Source organism: Loxodonta africana, chromosome 5 (assembly GCF_030014295.1).
Source record: "Loxodonta africana isolate mLoxAfr1 chromosome 5, mLoxAfr1.hap2, whole genome shotgun sequence".
In the NCBI taxonomy this organism is placed as follows: domain Eukaryota; kingdom Metazoa; phylum Chordata; class Mammalia; order Proboscidea; family Elephantidae; genus Loxodonta; species Loxodonta africana.
The window spans coordinates 79982086-79999050 of NC_087346.1; the positions used below are offsets into that span (position 1 = coordinate 79982086).

General features: G+C 37.9%; 1 protein-coding gene across 1 annotated transcript in view; it reads left to right on the top strand.

The window, feature by feature from the left end:
- BTC (betacellulin) overlaps positions 1 to 16965 on the top strand; it is a 51624-nt gene that overhangs the window by 17891 nt on the left and 16768 nt on the right. The window contains exon 2 of the mRNA XM_003414216.3: positions 14510 to 14608. Coding sequence (XP_003414264.1) covers positions 14510 to 14608 — 99 coding nt within the window. The remainder of the gene's footprint in view (positions 1 to 14509; positions 14609 to 16965) is intronic.

Here is a 16965-nt window from a genome sequence, read left to right on the forward strand (position 1 = left end):
AAACTAAGCGAATAAGCGGAACAAACTAAGCAGGCTTCTCTGGGAAGAACAGAAGACGCTGAACACTTGGAGATCTGGGAAGTCAATGGTGAAGCATTTTGAAAAATAGAATTATTTGAGTTTTTTTTTTTCCCCCAAAACTGGATTCAGTGACTGTCCTCATGTTCCTCATATTGGGATATAGTACCAATCTCATGTTTCCAGCTCAGTTTTTTGCTGTCAAGTCCCTTTAGTCTTTATCTGTATATTAGGATACTAATTATCAAATAGGATCATATGGGAGCTCTGGTGGCATGGTGGTTAAGAGCTACAGCTAACCAAAAGGTCAGCAGTTCGAGTCCACCAACCACTCCTTGGAAACCCTGTGGGGCAGTGGGGCAGCTCTACTCTGCCCTATAGGGTTGCTATGAGTTGGAATCTACTGGGTGGCAATGATTTTTTTTTTTTTTTTTTAGGATCATATTGTGAAGAGAAGGAAAAAAACCCTGCACAAGTATAACCGATAAATTATATTGACAAAAAGATTCCAAATGCTGTTATTTCAGGAGACACATATGTCTACTTTGCCACCCTGTGATGTCTGTGAGAAAATTTCCTACTCATTTTTAGATAAATGAAAATCATCTTATAATGATGAGAACAGTGATTATAAGTGTCATTTATATGCAAAATCAAATGCCACACAAGAAAAATAAGCTAAACTTTCCATTTGTCTTTTTAAAAGCATAATAAAGGAAATACAGCCTTTACTTCTTGCTGATTTCTACTCAATAACATTCACCACTAATCGATACTTATTGAGTGGTTTTCTAAACCAGTCAGATTCACATTTGGGAATCTGCCTTTAACGATGTGGTGAGCAGGCATTACAAAGCTTCAACTGGAAATATGTTGTGTGACTATTTGTTAATGAGTCCTATTTTCATAGGTCACACAAGAAAATCAATTGAATTATTTCACAGTCACACCACACACATCAAGAAGGCCCTTGTTTCCTAATACTGCTTTGTCTAATTCTCCACTCCAGCTGGACAGCTTTACTCATTGTCTCCCAAACATACCAAGTTAATTTCTATGTCATTACCTTTGGTCCCATTCAGTTCCCAACTTCTATTGTAAAACTTTTCTTGTGATTTCTCCAGCTTAACACATTGCTTCTTTATAGAATTCCAGTGGAATTTATTTTCTCTGTACCAGGCACATAGAATATATTGCTTAGCATTTCTTTCTTTATGTATATTTCTGGTCTCTGAAAATGGCTTTGTTGATAAAGATAATAATGGATTAATGTTAAGTTGGATTGGCTTACTCTTACTCATTTTCAGGACCTAAATTCTGGGGATTTTTCAGGCTGAGTAAGCATCTACTCTGAAACCCTATGTTCTTTTCTTTACCATTATTAAAGTTTGATGACTGTTACCTCATGGGTCAGAGGCTCTGTTATCGCTGGATCCAGAGACCAAATCCACTATTCTTCCTCACTTTGTGCTTGCATAATTCCTCATGATAACAAATGGTTCTCTTTTTTTTTTTTTTTTTTTTTTGTTCCTTTGCCTCACTCAACTCTTTGAACTGTCATGGAAATTTAGTGGGCCCAGAACTTTTCATTTAAAGTATTAAGATGTCTTACTGCCTTGTCTGGTCTTATTATAAAGGAGTGGGAATCAAAAAATTAAGTTTTGATAACAGATGATTTCTAAGAAATTACCTCTAGGTTTTATGGGCTTCCCATTGGTGGTACATGGTTAAGAGCTTGGCTGCTAACCAAAAGGTCTGCAGCGTGAATCAACCAGCCACACCTTGGAAATCTTATGGGGCGGTTCTCTGTCCTATAGGGTTGCAATGAGTCGGAATTGACTCGACGACAACGGACTTATTCACTTTAGTCATCCTTGTCACAGATTTAATAACAGTAATGGTTTAAAAAAAAAAAAAAGAATAATTTATTGGCAAAGGGATTATTGTGGGGTTGACAGTCTTCCAATACATGAGTTAGTTTAAGTATGACAGGTTGTTAAATTACTTCCCTGTCTGGGCTTTAAAAATGTAAGATTGTGGACTGCTTTTATGAGTTTAAAAAAAAAAAAATTAGTGTTATCCATCATTCTCAGCCTTTCTTAAACACTAAGACATTGTTTCTACCACTTGGAATAGAGTTTTCCATCAGAGGAGGAAGGAGTTTGTATTTTACTTACCTGATTTTGAAAGGACGTAAACTATTTGCAAAAGCCCTCTTAACTTTTTTTTTTCCTTCCCTTCTTTCTGCTTACCCTCCTGGTGCTGAAAATTCAGAGGCCTATTTTGTATTTTTATGGAAGGAGCAGTTCCCAAAGCGTTGTGATTGAGACACCTTGGAAAATCCCTTGTTGGCCTGAACATGACTCTCCGTGAGATGTTCTGATGCCTAAAATCCTTACTGTATTGAGGCACAAATATTGTGTACCTCCTAAGAGCCCTTCAACTGCCCCCTTATTCAGCTCCCCACCAGGTTTTCACTGTTTTTGGACTTGGATGAAACACCACCCTCTAGGGCATGAGTTCTGGCTTACTTACTCTGCAAGGCGACAAGTTGAAAAAGTTAGCTCCTATGGGGTAAATTTCGTCCAATGGGAAACAGTAGACAAAAGTGATCAGGAAAGATACATTCTTCCTTGGTTCTTTCTTTTGTGATCTACTTCAAGATGCAGTACTTCTTTGAACCCTGTAAATGTCCCATGTATGAGTGAACAGGGCTTTTGAGCGTGGATGTTCATGCGGCTCGCTCTAAAGCTGCGCCCAGTGTAATGAAGGCGTAGAATGCACTGCCTGGCCTCTTTTTTTGCTTTATTTTCTTTTTCCTCCTTCTCACAGCCCTGGGCTTGTACCTTTCAAATAAAGTGACAACTCCTTAATCTGTGCTTTAGGTTCTGCTTTCTAGTAGACCCAGGTTGAGACACTTTTGATTTTAGAGTATTTCCTTTGAATACAAAGCAATTTCTCTCCTTACAGGTCTGCTTTGAAAGCAAATATGCTTAGAAGGGAAAGAGTATTAAAGAATTATGCTCTTCTTGGGGGGATGTTAAAGTAGTACGAGGACACTGGCTTATAGGAGAGCAAGAAACAAAAAGGAAAGATAAAAGAGTTTAAAAAAAAAAGAGAGAGAGAAAGAATATTAACGTCACACTTCATCTACTTCTAGCCACAGGTCCAGTGCTAAACATGGCATGAACAATATTCTTTCCACCCCCTGGCATTTTTTTTTTCCAACTCCAGGTTAGACGTGTCCTCTCTTTAGACCTGGAAAAGACTGTTTGTGTATGGAATGCGTATTCAAGATTCTGTTTTTCTTCTTGACAGTGAAGATTCAAATGGAGGAAATTCCCCAAAAGGCCTACAACTTTTACTCCATCAAGTTGCTTAAAACTTTAAAAAATTCATTAACAACCTTTATTTTTTCAGAATTGGAGATATAGTTTATAAATCACTTGATTGTTAGATATTAACAATCTGAGACCTGACTTTATCTGCTATATTTGTATCATTGAATCACTTAACCAAACAACTGAATCAGTAATCCCAACTGACATAAACAGTTTGCTGAGTCACTGGCAGAGCTGTGCGGAGAATACAAAGACGCACACACGCAGAGGATGCCATATTTCTATTAATCAACTGAGGCATATTCACTTCCAGTCTCTTAAAAAAAAAAAAAAAAACACTGGAAAGAAACAGCATGTGAAAAAAACAAAATACAGTTTTATCTCACTAAATACATATATAGAAACACACTGTAGAAATGTAATATGTGTATGAATGAGTTTATATCTTTTGTAGTTTATATCAAAAACATATTTTATGTATAAGCCAACCAAAAAAAAAAAAAAAAAAACCATTGCTGCCGAGTCGATTCTGACTCTAGTGACCCTATAGGACAGAGTAGAGCTGCCTCATAGGATTTCCAAAGAGCGGCTGGTGGATTTGAACTGCCGACCTCTTGGTTATCAGCCGAACTCCGTATAAGGCAAATCACACCATAAATAGAGAAATTTGTCAATATCCCATTTATGACACTGAGAATCTAATTTTTTACCAAAGTAATTAGAATTACTATTCTTGTTTTACTTCAGGACTCTTACAGTTGCTATTTTGTTGAGTACCCACCATTTGCCAGGGATTACCAAGGTTAGTATTTCATAATTTCTTATTTTCCCTTTCTTTAAACATACAGCTAAACTTTTACAACAGCCACGTAAGTTAGGCATTATTGGCCTCAGTTTACAATTGGGGCCCTGAAGCCCAATGGCTGACTAATATAATCACAATAACAATTAAAATTAAAAGGCAAATCCAGAATTCAAATCCACCTCCATTTGACTCCAAACCTATCTTTTTCCATTAATTCATGCTATTCTTCTTGAACTTGGATGAAATACCATCCTCTAGGGCATGAGTTCTGGCCTCTAATATAAATAAAATTTCAGGGTTTGCCTATAAGATAGTCTTCTAATCTGCTTATATGCATAGGTTGATAAATTCTCCTTTGATTTACAGCTGGATTTTCTAAAGAGACATGAAGTGTAGTTCAAATCTTAAAATTAAATTGATATGACAAGAAATCATTGGATTCAGTAGAGAAAAGTAGAAGTTTGCAATGCACCTAAGATGATATCCTAAATCACCTAATGGAGGCAAATGAACATTTTGCGATAATGTTATTTTTTTTTTTTAATAAATGCACTTGGCTCTACAAGTGGAAAATTCAGCTCAGAGATGAGGCAAATACGACGTACATGACTATTTAGGTTGCTCACACGTGATCTTTTTAAATAGTTGACGCAGCTGGTGTGCTACTTACCTCAGCATTAGCAGTGACTTTGAGACGGCGGGTCTGTTCCTTGTACCTTCCCTGTGTCCATTTGAATGCTGGTGTTGTTCCCACTGACTTCATTCTCCATGCTGGCTGACGGAGATCATACTTTCAATACATTCTGTAATTTTTAACTGGAAAATCTCAACGTGCATAAAAGTAAATGGAACTTTCACTGCTGACGTAGAATTGGTTTTCTTTACTCTTTTTTTTTTCTTTCACTTTATGAGTGGAATTGTTATTTTAAAAACTAGACCTAGAAATAGAGAATTAATTCCAGTTACTTAGCAAATACAGGAAACCCCAGTGGCATAGTGGTTACGTGCTACGGCTCCTAACCGAAAGGTCAGCAGTTCAAATCCACCAGGCGCTGCTTGGAAACTCAATGGGACAGCTCTACTTTGTCTTATAGGGTTGCTATGAGTCAGAATCGACTTGACGGCAATGGGTTTGGTGTTGGTTTTTAGCAAATACAACTAACTTAGTACTATTTTATTTTGTTTTTATTGCCTTACTGCATCTGAGAAATTCTGCAGGGAGGTATGAATCATAGGTTGAATGGATGAATCAGGAAATAAAGAGATTGTGAAAGATTTGAATGGTAGGTGAAATATAGCACACTAACATTTAAAAGGGCCTAATGTAAACACCATTTGGTTAGGTTAAAAAAAAAGAAAAAAAAGCAAAAATTAAATAAGGCAGAACAATTATAACAAAAAAAGAAAAACAAACCCATAAATATATTGCTCTTCAACAGTACAAAACTTTCCTTTTATTATAAGCAGAATAAAATCTAGCATTTAATATGACAGCCAAAAGGGGCTGATATGTTAGAAGGCTACATTACGAGAAATATGGTGACAACTATGTGGGGTTTCAGAGCTTCTCTATTTTGTGTTTGAAGACCATGTGGGATGGCATTTTATTTCCATCTTCATTGAGGGGAGAATGACAAGGCTGATGAGGAGGAGTCTTGATGATGTCAGCTGAAATATGGTCCAAGGAACCAGGAGAAGAGAAATCCGTTCAGGGAGACTTGATAACTAGCTACCAATATATAAGAATCTCCCAGGTGAGAGATTAGAGTAAAACTACAGGAAGGCGAAAACCAGCTCAACATAAATATTTATAGAACTTATAGAAGTATTATTAGAAATATTTAGTAATCTTTTTGAATGAAAAAAATTTGAAGGAAAAGTTCTTACTAATTATGAAATGTAAGATAATTGGAGACTTTGGGGAATGGAAATATTATATTTTCTACCTCTAAGTGCCATGTTTTCTTTCATTTTTCCTGAAGTACAATCCTTGCTTTCCCTGATAAAGATGGCTATTGTTAATAATGCATGTTCCTTTAAAAAAATCTTTACTGTATTATTTTATTTAATGTTCATGAACTAGGTAATGAGATGGGCAAGGGACCTATGATACTAGTTCCTCTTGAGGAAAAAAGTCAGGAAAGTTTGTTAACTAGCTCAAGGTCACATAATGAGTTAGTGACTGAGTCTAGTGATCTTTCTACAAGGTAATGGTACTTGAAGTAGTTTTTTTAAGAAGTCAAGATTGGAGCCTTAATAAAACACAGATAAACATCATTCCAGGATTCTCTGCTTTCAGCCAGGATCCATCTAACATCAGCAATGATATCCCTGATTCCACATCCTCTTCTGAATCCAGCCTGAATTTCTGGGGGTTCCCTGTCAGTATACTGCTGCAGCCACTTTTGAATGATCTTCAGCAAAATCCTACTTCCATGTGTTATTAATGATATTGTTCGATAATTTCTGAATTCGGTTGGATCGCCTTTCTTGGGAATAGGCATAAATATGGATCTTGTCCAGTTGGTTGGCCAGGTAGTTGTCTTCCAAATTTCTTGGCATAGACGAGTGAGCACTTCCAGTACTGCATCCGTTTGTTGAAACATCTCAGTTGGAATTTTGTCAATTCTTGGAGCCTTGCTTTTTGCCAATGCCTTCAGTGCAGCTTGGACTTCTTCCTTCAGTACATTGGTTCTTGTTCATATGCTACCTCCTGAAATGGTTGAATGTCCACCAATTCTTTTTGGTATAGCGACTCTATGTATTTCTTCCATCTTCTTTTGATGCTTCATGTGCCATTTAATATTTTCCCCATAAAATCCGTCAGTATTGCCACTCAAGGCTTGAATTTTTCTATCAGTTCTTTCAGCTTGAGAAATACTAACCATGTTCTTCCCTTTTGGTTTTGTATCTCCAGGTCTTTGAGGATTTCATTATAATACTTTACTTTGTCTTCTCTAACCGTACTTTGAAATCTTCTGTTCAGCTCTTTTACTTCATGATTTCTTCCTTTTGTTTTAGCTACTAAATCTTCAAGATCAAGTTTCAGAGTCTCTTCTGACATCCATTTTGGTCCTCTCTTTCTTTCCTGTCTTTTTAATGACCTTTTGCTTTTTTCGTGTAAGATGTCCTTGATGTCATTCCACAACTCATCTGGCCTTCAGTCATTAGTGTTCAACATGTCAAATCTATTTTTGAGATGGTCTCTAAATTCAGGTGGGATATACTCAGGGTTGTACTTCGGCTCTCGTTGACTCATTCTAATTTTCTTTAGCTTCTACTTGAACTTGCTTATGAGCAATTGATGGTCTGTTCTGCAGTTTGTCTCTGGCCTTTTTCTGACTGATGATATTGAGCTTTTCCATGGTCTCTTTGCACAGATGTAGTTGATTCGATTCCTGTGTATTCCATCTGGCGAGGTCCACGTGTACAGTTGCCGTTTATGCTTTTGAAAGAAGGTATTTGCAATGAACAAGTTATTGGTCTTGCAGAATTCTATGATTCAACATCTGGCATCATTTCTATCACCAAGGACGCATTTTCCAACTACTGGTCCTTCTTCTTTGTTTCCGACTTTTACATTCCAATATCCAGTAATTATCAGTGCTTCCTGATTGCATGTTTGATCAATTTTAGGTTGCAGAATTTGGTAAAAATCTTCAGTTTCTCCCTCTTTGATCTTAGTGGTTTGTTTGTAGTTGCTGTCTATTCAGTTCCAATTGTTAGCGACCCCATGTGTGCAGAGTAAAATTGGTTCGTAGGGTTTTCAAGGCTGTGACCTTTCAGAAACAGATCACCAGGCCTTTCTTCTTAGGTGCTCCTGGATGGATTCAACCCACCAACCTTGCAATTAGTAGTCAATCTCTTAACCATTTGCACCCCTCCACTGCCCCACCCCAACTCCAGATGACCCATAACGCCTTGCTGTCGAGTCAATTCCAACTCATAGTGACCCTATAGGACAGAGTAGAATTGCCCCACAGGCTTTCTAAGGCTGTATATCTTTACGTAAGCAGACTGTCACATCTTTCTCCTGCGGAGTGTCTCATGTGGTGGAACTGCTGATGACCTTCCTGTTAGCACCTAGCACTTAATTACTCTGCCACCAGGGCTCCTTATATAACATCGAAAAACAACAACAACAACAAAAAACAAACCCATTGCTGTCAAGTTGATTCTGATTCACAGAGACCCTATAGGGCAGAGTAGAATTGTCCTATAGGGTTTCTAAGGAGTGGCTGGTGGATTTAACTGCCAACCTATTGATTAGCAGGTGTAGCTCTTAACCACTGCAACACCATGGTCGTCTCACATTCAAAATGTCCAAAACTGAGTTTATCTCTCTCTGCCCAACCTGGTTTTCTTCCTGTGTACCTTATATCTTTGTGATTGGTATTCGCCTCCATATTACTAAGTAGTCTGCTTATAATGCTATTTCTTGGCTTGTCAGGTTTAGACTTTACCTACTGAGTTTCTCTCCTCCCACCATTCCAGTATAGTTAACTACAGGGATGATACTCAAAACATTTGATCACGGACACTGATTAATGAGAACCAGTTTCTCCAGACTGGTTTACGAAGGCTAATTATTGGCCCTGATTTTATGACAACTTTTTGTTAAATTATCAGTATTTACATTATTATAACTATCTAAATATCGTCTACTGCCAAACCAAGTAATATACTATGTGATGCCCCCTTGCTTATGCAATTTTGTATTTTCTAGAAGTTATTGATCCTTTAAAAAAAAATTATTCATCATTAAAACTCATCATAAACCTTACCTTCTCTGTGAAGTCTTTGTCATTAGGCAGAGTTGATTCTCCATCCTCTGTATTGCTCCTGTGTTACCTCTGTTGTTGTGCTTACTACGCTGCATATTAAAGGCCTGTGTGTCTGTCTTCCTTACCACGTTAGTGATACTGTTATCTTGGAACCTTTGATTTCTTGCACCAGTGCCAAACACATAATGCTTAATAAATATTTGATGAATTATGAATGGAACAGGAGCGTTCCTTCTCTTTGAAGCAGTCTTTAGCATTTAGTGGATGGATTTGTGAGTATTTCTCTGATTTTTAAGACACTTCAAACAAATCAAAAACTCAAATGCCTGTCATGGTACAGGCATTTAAACAAGTGCGTGAAGTGAGCCTGATGGTGTCTGTGGCATTTGAAAGAGTCACTTGCTACTTAACTCCAGCCATTTGCTGCTAAAAGGAGCTCCAGACCTATGTTACTCTTTCCAAAAAAAAAATAAGGGAGCAGAAAATCCAGGTTTAATGTGAACTGTCTTGTTTGAATTTTTAAAGCTGTGCAGACCAAGAAAATGGTTCTTCATCCAGCTGGATTGACTCATAGGCCACCACTTTATGATCTGAAGATGGTTGGAGTGGGGAGTGGGAAGAGCACCAACACCTCTCCAGTTCCATCTGCTTGGCGCTGGTTTAGCTGAGGATGCCTCCTGCTCCCCAAGGGTTCTGCCTCCACCTCTGAGGATTGTGGCCCCTTTCCATCAACTGATACGAGCATGTGGCGTGAACATCAGTAGAAGGGAGTCTGGGGCACAGGCCTCAACCTTTCAGAATGTTCAGAGCCCCAGTCAGGGTTTTAAGGGAATTAAGACTCCCTCTTCTAGCTGGGGAGTCCCTGGGTGGTGCAAATGGTTAATACTGCTTACCAAAACATTGGTAGTTCGAGTCCACCCAGAGAAGCCTTGGAAGAAAGGTCTTTCACTCTACTTCCAAAAGATCACAGCTGTTGAAAACCTTATGGAGGACAGTTCTACTCTGAAACACATGGGGTTGCCATGAGTCAGAATTGAATCAACAGCAAATAACAGCTGGAGAGTCTCTGGGTAGTGCAAACAACTCACAGACTTGGCTGCTAAATGAAAAGCTGAAGGTTCAAATCCACACAGAGATACCTCAGAAGAAAGGCCTGACAATCTGCTTCTGAAAAATCAACCACTGAAAACCCTGTGGATCACAATTTTCACTCTGACACACATAGGGTTGCTGTGAGTTGAATAGAGATCTCCTGATTGTGCCCAGTGAAGAAAACCCATAAGCGGGATTTTAGAAATTAATTAAACCTCTTTTACTATTTTCCACAAGAAATTGCTATTGGAATTTTTTAGTTTTAAGGATTTTGTTGTTGTTGTTATATTGAGTCATTGTTTATTTCAAGATTTGTCTAATACCCATTATGTTCTGTATTAGGTAACAGGATCAAAAGATAAGTAGTCTAGGTGATTGCTTGCTTCTGGTTTGTTCTAAGTATGAAGGGAGGGGGCAGGTGTTTAGGGGAAAAAAAAAATCACTCCTTTTTTTTCTTATTGTCTCTCTCTCTCTCTCTGTGTATATATATGGTGTGTGTGTGTGTATATATGTAGCCCTGGTGGCTCAGTGGTTAAAATCTCATCTGCTAACCAAAAGATGGGCAGTTCGAATCCACCAGCCGCTCCTCGGAAGCCCTATGGGGCAGTTCTACTCTGTCCTATAGGGTCACTACGAGTTGGAATCAACTTGATGGCAATGAGTCACTGGTATATATATAAATACTCATTGTAGAAAAACTAGAAAGTGCAAATAAGCAAAAATAAGGAAAAGGTCTATTTCTAATCAATGCAAGCAACCGTCAAGCTATTTACCTACATTTTTGACCGGAGCCATGATGTTTTCAATCACTTCATATGCATGTGAAAGTTGGGTAATGAATAAAGACAACCAAAGAAGAATTGATGTATTTGAATTGTGGCGTTTGTGAAGAATATTGAATATATCATGGACTGCCAGAAAAATGAACATATTTGTTTTGGAAAAAGTACAGACAGAATGCTCCTTAAAAGCAAGGATGGCGAGATTTTGCCTTGCCTACTTTGGACATGTTATCAGGAGGGATCAGTCCCTGGAGAAGGACATCTTGCTTGGTAGAGGGTCAGCAAAAAAGGGGAAGACCCTCAATGAGATGGATTGACACAGTGGCTGCAACAGTGGGCTTAAACATAGCAATGATTGTGAGGATGATGCAGGACCGGGCAGCATTTCATTCCGTCGTACATAGGATCACTATGAGTTGGAACCAACTTGACGGCACCTAACAACAAACAAATCTATCTGGATAGTTTTATATACATATCACACAAGCGCGCACGCACACACAACACACATGCCACAAAAAATTACTATCTTATAGCCTGCTTCTCTTATTTAAGAATGTATTGTGATATTCTGTTAGTGTTTCATCATCTTTTATTTATGGCTGTACCACCCACTCCTCACTTATCAACGTGGTTAGGTTCCAAAGACTAGGTCGTTATATGAGTATCAACATTACAACAAAATGGAAGATGACCACATCAGATCACAAAATGTTATGTGGGACACGTATGTCCTCTGGACTCTACAGGCAGAAAATGTAGATGGGTGTGGTATGTCCCATGTGACATGAAAGGGTTACTGACAGATGTTAATGTACAGAATAGTCAGTAGATTTTTTACTATTGTCATAAATGCAAAATGTTGGTTAATGAGATAGTCAATAAGTCAGGAGTAGATATATAGCATTACATTGCCTGATGATTAAAAAAAAAAAAAAAAACTGCTATCAAGTTGGTTCCAACCCATAGTGACCCTATAGGGCAAAGTAGAGCTGCCCCATAGGTTTCCAAGGCTGTAATCTTCACGAAAACAAACTGCCACATCTTTCTCCCGCAGAGCAGCTGGTGGGTTTGAAGTGCCGACCTTTTGGGTAGCAGCCCAGAACTTAACCACTGGGATACCAGGGCCCCTCCACGTGATGGTGGTTAAATGTATTTAATCAGCCCTCTATGGTTAGATACTTAGGTAATTTCTAATTTTTTATAATCCATGCCGTATTGGGCATTTTTGTAGTTAAATCTTTTCATGTATTCTGAATTATTTCCTTTGGGAAAATTACTAGAAATGTAATTTCTGAATTGAAGTGTTTGTACTTTTTTTTTTAGTGTCTTGCTTTTTTTAATAATGCTAAATTGTTCTCCAGAAAAGTATTACTTATTTACCCACCACCAGTGGATTTGAGCATCCATTTCTCTTCACTGTTCCAACACTGGTGGCATTTCTTTGTTTTTTTAAAAAAAAATTCTAATTTGATAGACAGAAAAGTGTCTGTCTTTGGAAAACATTTTTGACCTTTGAACTTGCTAGATACCTATTGTTTTCTGGTACAGTACTATCGCTTTGAGTTACTGTTAATTGGTTAGATGATTGCCTGCCTTAGTAGCTTTGGAGCAACTTTAAGACAGAGCGTATCTTATTTTCACCTGTGTGTCCTTGGATGCTCATGGATGCTCACAGAACTGAACTGGATTGGAGAACACATGTAGTTTTGGAAGCATTGGCTGGATGTATAAATTTCAATACAACCAATAGACAAGTTATTCTATTCCTGCCTATTTTGTAATAATGAGTCATTTATGTTGAGCATTGATTACATGCCAGGCACTGTCTTAAGTATTTTGCATACTTATCTGGATGAATCCTTACAGCAACACTGAAGTAGAACCTATAATTTGCTCCACTTTGCTGATGAGTCGCTATGAGTAGGAATCGACTCGTCGGCAATGGGTTTGGTTTTTTTGGTTTTGCTGATGAGTAAATGGAGATTGTAAAGTGGCAAAAACAGGTCTGGAACTCAGGACTAGCTAACCTCAATGCAATGTTATGTTGCCTCACTCTGCCCCATCTCAGAACTGTTGTTGTTTTTAGGTGCCTTCAGTCTATTTTTGACTCATAATGACCGCAAGTGACAGAGTAGAACTGCCGCATAGGGCTTTCTAGGCTATAATCTTTACAGGAACAGATAGCCACATCTTTCTCCTGTGGAGTTGCTGGGTGAGTTTGAACTGGCCACCTTTCAGTTAGCAGCCCGGCACTTAACCATTGAGCCACCAGGGCTCCTTTCGCCTCAGAGCTAGCTAATCTCAAAGTCATGTCGCCTTGCCTTACCTCGCCCTGCCCTGCCCCACCTCGCCTCTTCTTTCCTTTTCCTTCCTTTCCCATTTTTTTTCTTTTTTAACTTTTTATTATAGACATTTTCAAACATAAAAAGTAGAGAGAATAGCATAATGAACTTGAGGTGTACCTACCACCCAGCTTCAACTGTTATCAACACCAGGCCAAACTTGTTTCATCTAGACCTTTCCTTCACTGTATTGAACCTCCATTCCATTGTTGGACTATTTTAAAGTAAATATCAGATACCTTGATTTCATCACTAAGTATCTCAATATTCATCTCTAAGAGATCTGAATTCTGTTTTATAACCTAGTCCACAATATCATTACCAGATTTTAAAATATCTACAAAAATTCCTTAATATCTCCTAATGCCCAATCAGTGTCAAATTTCTCAATTATCTCATAAGTGACTTTTTGCAGCTGGTATGTTTGAATCAGGATTCACAAAAGGACCACACATTTAATTCTAAACCATTCTAACCACACACAGTATTCCTCTCCTCCACCTCCCCATTTAGACGTGTCTGTCTCAGAGACTGAAATGCTTATCTGGAGAAACCAGCAATTTTAAAATAATTCCCACTGATCTAATATCTAGTTCTTATGTGCCCTGAAGGAGATATATTCAGTCTTCAATGCCTGGGAAACACTGAGTCTGTGTGGAATGAAGAAGGTACATTGGCGTGTGTATTCGTCATCCATTCTCTCTGGAAATTCACCAGTGTATATATCCAATGACTAAGAACTCAGTCCTACTTCATACTCTGCTTTTATGACAAGGCTTCACCACAAGCTATGGCCAGCTCTCCTTATTTAAGATGCATGTTGTTGTTAACTGCCATTGAGTTGAGCCCAACTCATGGCAACCTCACATAGAACAGAGCAAAACACTGCCCAGTCCTGTGGCATTCCCAAGATCTATTGTGGATTGGTCCACTGCAATCCATACAGTTTTCACTGGCTGATTTTCAGAAGTAGTTTGCCAGGTCTTTCTTCCTAAACCCATCTTAGTCTAGAGCTCTGCTGAAACCTGTTCAGCATCATAGCAATATACAAGCTTCCACTGATCGATAGGTAGTGGCTGCATATGAGATGTATTGGCCGGCAATCAAACCCTAGTCTCCCACATGAAAGGCAAAAATTCTACCACTGAACCAGTTAGATGTAAATGATGCTGGCTTGAGAATTTTGTCTTTAGCGCTGAGCTGAAAAAATGATGAGAACGTGCCGGCCTATTTACCCCTCACTTGTTGTGGGAGAATGACTTGAAAATGGGTCATGCGTTTGACAGAATTTCTCATTAGGCAAATTCTCATGTTTGTTTTTGGTTCTGTTTTGGACTTGAAGGTCTAGTGATCCTCCACTGTGTTGTAGCAGATGTGAACTCAACCAGAAGTCCTGAAACTGAAAACCTTCTCTGTGAAGATCCTGGAAAAAACTGTGCAGGTAATGCTTAACAAGCAATACATTTATATTTTATCAGTTTATTAAACTACAGAAAATCCATTTCCCTGAGTTTTAATCTTTTGATAATATTAGTAATCATAAAACTAGGTAATATTCTGAGTACTTCCAGTGTATCAGGCACTGTGTAAAGTACATACAATAATATATGGACTAGGTAATTTTTTTTTTTACTTTATTTCAAGGGGAGGAAGGTGAAGATTAGAAAAGTGACAAAACTCATCAAAGAGCACACAGTTGGTAAATGGCAAATCTGGGACTGAAACTCTTGTCTTTCTGGTTCTGGTGTTTCCACTCCTCACCACGACACTATTTTGGGTATAACTGTTATGGGCTCCAGATTCTAGCATGTGATAGCTGGGACTGGATTCATGGGAAGCTGGCATAGTCTATCAAATTTTAATTATTTTTCTCTATTCCATAACTAAAAAGGGAAGAAGAAAGTCACAGTTTTATATATATTACCTTGGAGATGCTTGAGTTAGTATTTTCAAAGTTACTAGTCTAAGGCAGGAGTTGGCCTTAGTTAAAGGTTGAATAGTAAATATTTTAGGCTTTGTGGGCCGTGCAGTCTTTGTCACAGCTAGTCAACTCTGCCATTATAGTTCAAAATGGCGCAAAACCAGGCAGTGGGGAAGATTTGGCCTATGGACCATAATTTGCTGACCCCTTGTCTAAGGTCATGTCTGTCCTACATAGACTGTATAGTCTTCTACCCGGGTTGTTTCCAATTAAAAAAACAAAAAACAAAACATAGGCCAATTTAAAGCGGGGTGGAGTAGAGAAGAACATCCTGTATTCTCTGGAAACTTCTCTGAGCTGCACTGTGGGAGTATGGTGATTCCATGTTAAGTGCTCTTTTCTTAGCATCCTGGAGAAGTTGTAACTGAGCCAGGAACATGCTGGGCAAATCATCTTGATGTGAGTCATCAGTTCCAGCCCAGTCTTCCTCCTTCTTCTTTCATGCTAGTGGCTAATCTGGAGGTGCTCATAGGCTGTGAAACCCAGTGGTGACTTAGGCCATGCTTGTGTGGGCCTAGCCACCAATGTAGGGAGGAGAACAAGGCCAACTTTATGTATTCATGTGTTTTTTCCAGTCTGATTTTAAATGTCTTAAATGATAGCCTTTTTCATACTGCCTTTGGGAGATTATTCCACCATTCAATAATTGACAGTGTTCAAAAATCTTTCTCATCATCCTAAATGTATTTTCTAATTTTTTGCATGCTACAGATTAATGTTGTTTTTATATTTCTCTCCAATGGCTTTTGATGAAAGAGCAGTCTAATGAAATCCCTAAACAGAACAATTCTTAGCCTCCCACTCCAAGCCATTTTGATATCTCAGCACCTTTCTGCTTCTAGCATCAACATTTTCTTTTTCAAAGACTCTGCCCTCAGGATGAAGACCTTCCAATCTTCATGTTCCTCACAGTTACTCTCAGCGATGTGTTGTCTCTTGCCCTGTCCCAGTGTGCCACATGCATAGTCAGCCATTGTTTAATGGCAATGTCCAAGAGAGTGTAAAGACTCTAGAATATAAAGCATATCTTAAATTTTTTTTAATTAGAAGAAACTACAGAACGTGATGTATAGCTTCAATATTTGATTATTTTTTTTTTGCATAATTAACATATTTTTTAGGCTTTCACATTCATCTCCAGTTCCATTCTGGATGACCTCTGAGGAAGTAATGTTATTTTTGTTCATTCAGTCAAATCTGTAATTTTCTATGAATTTTGCCCAAAGAATTCCTCTCAAAGAATTTTCCTTAGTCATACCTTCTTTTCTCGGACATGGCCCAGGGATGAGGCCCAAATAACTCATTTTTGGTATGTTTTGTGCTATATGTAGAAAGCCAGATCTATTAATCTCTTGTTCTTTTTTTCTCCCATCACTATTATTTCACTCTCATTTAATACTGCAAGTCTATGTTTCTAAACTTTATGGGTATTTTGGTAAAATAATTTAATAAAATTATTATTACATTTAAAAGACAACTATAATAATGATTTGGTGGAGGATCAGAGTTTGTTTAAATACCAAAATAGTAATTTGTTTTTGAATTTTTCTATATAATATATATTTTTTAATTTTTGCAAATGGGCTTGAAAATATCGTCATTTTTTTTTCTGTTTGAGAAATATTATCTGGAGATGGAGAGAAAACAGACTTAAATGTAACTACACTTTGGACAATACTGAAGAATCAAGTGAGAAGCCAGAAATACAGACCAAAAATATTTAATTGTTTCTTTGGTTTACTCTTCATTCCTAGTGGCCTATTTAGAAAAAAAAAAAAAAAAAATTCCAAAGATGGTCAAAATCCACTGATTTTGAA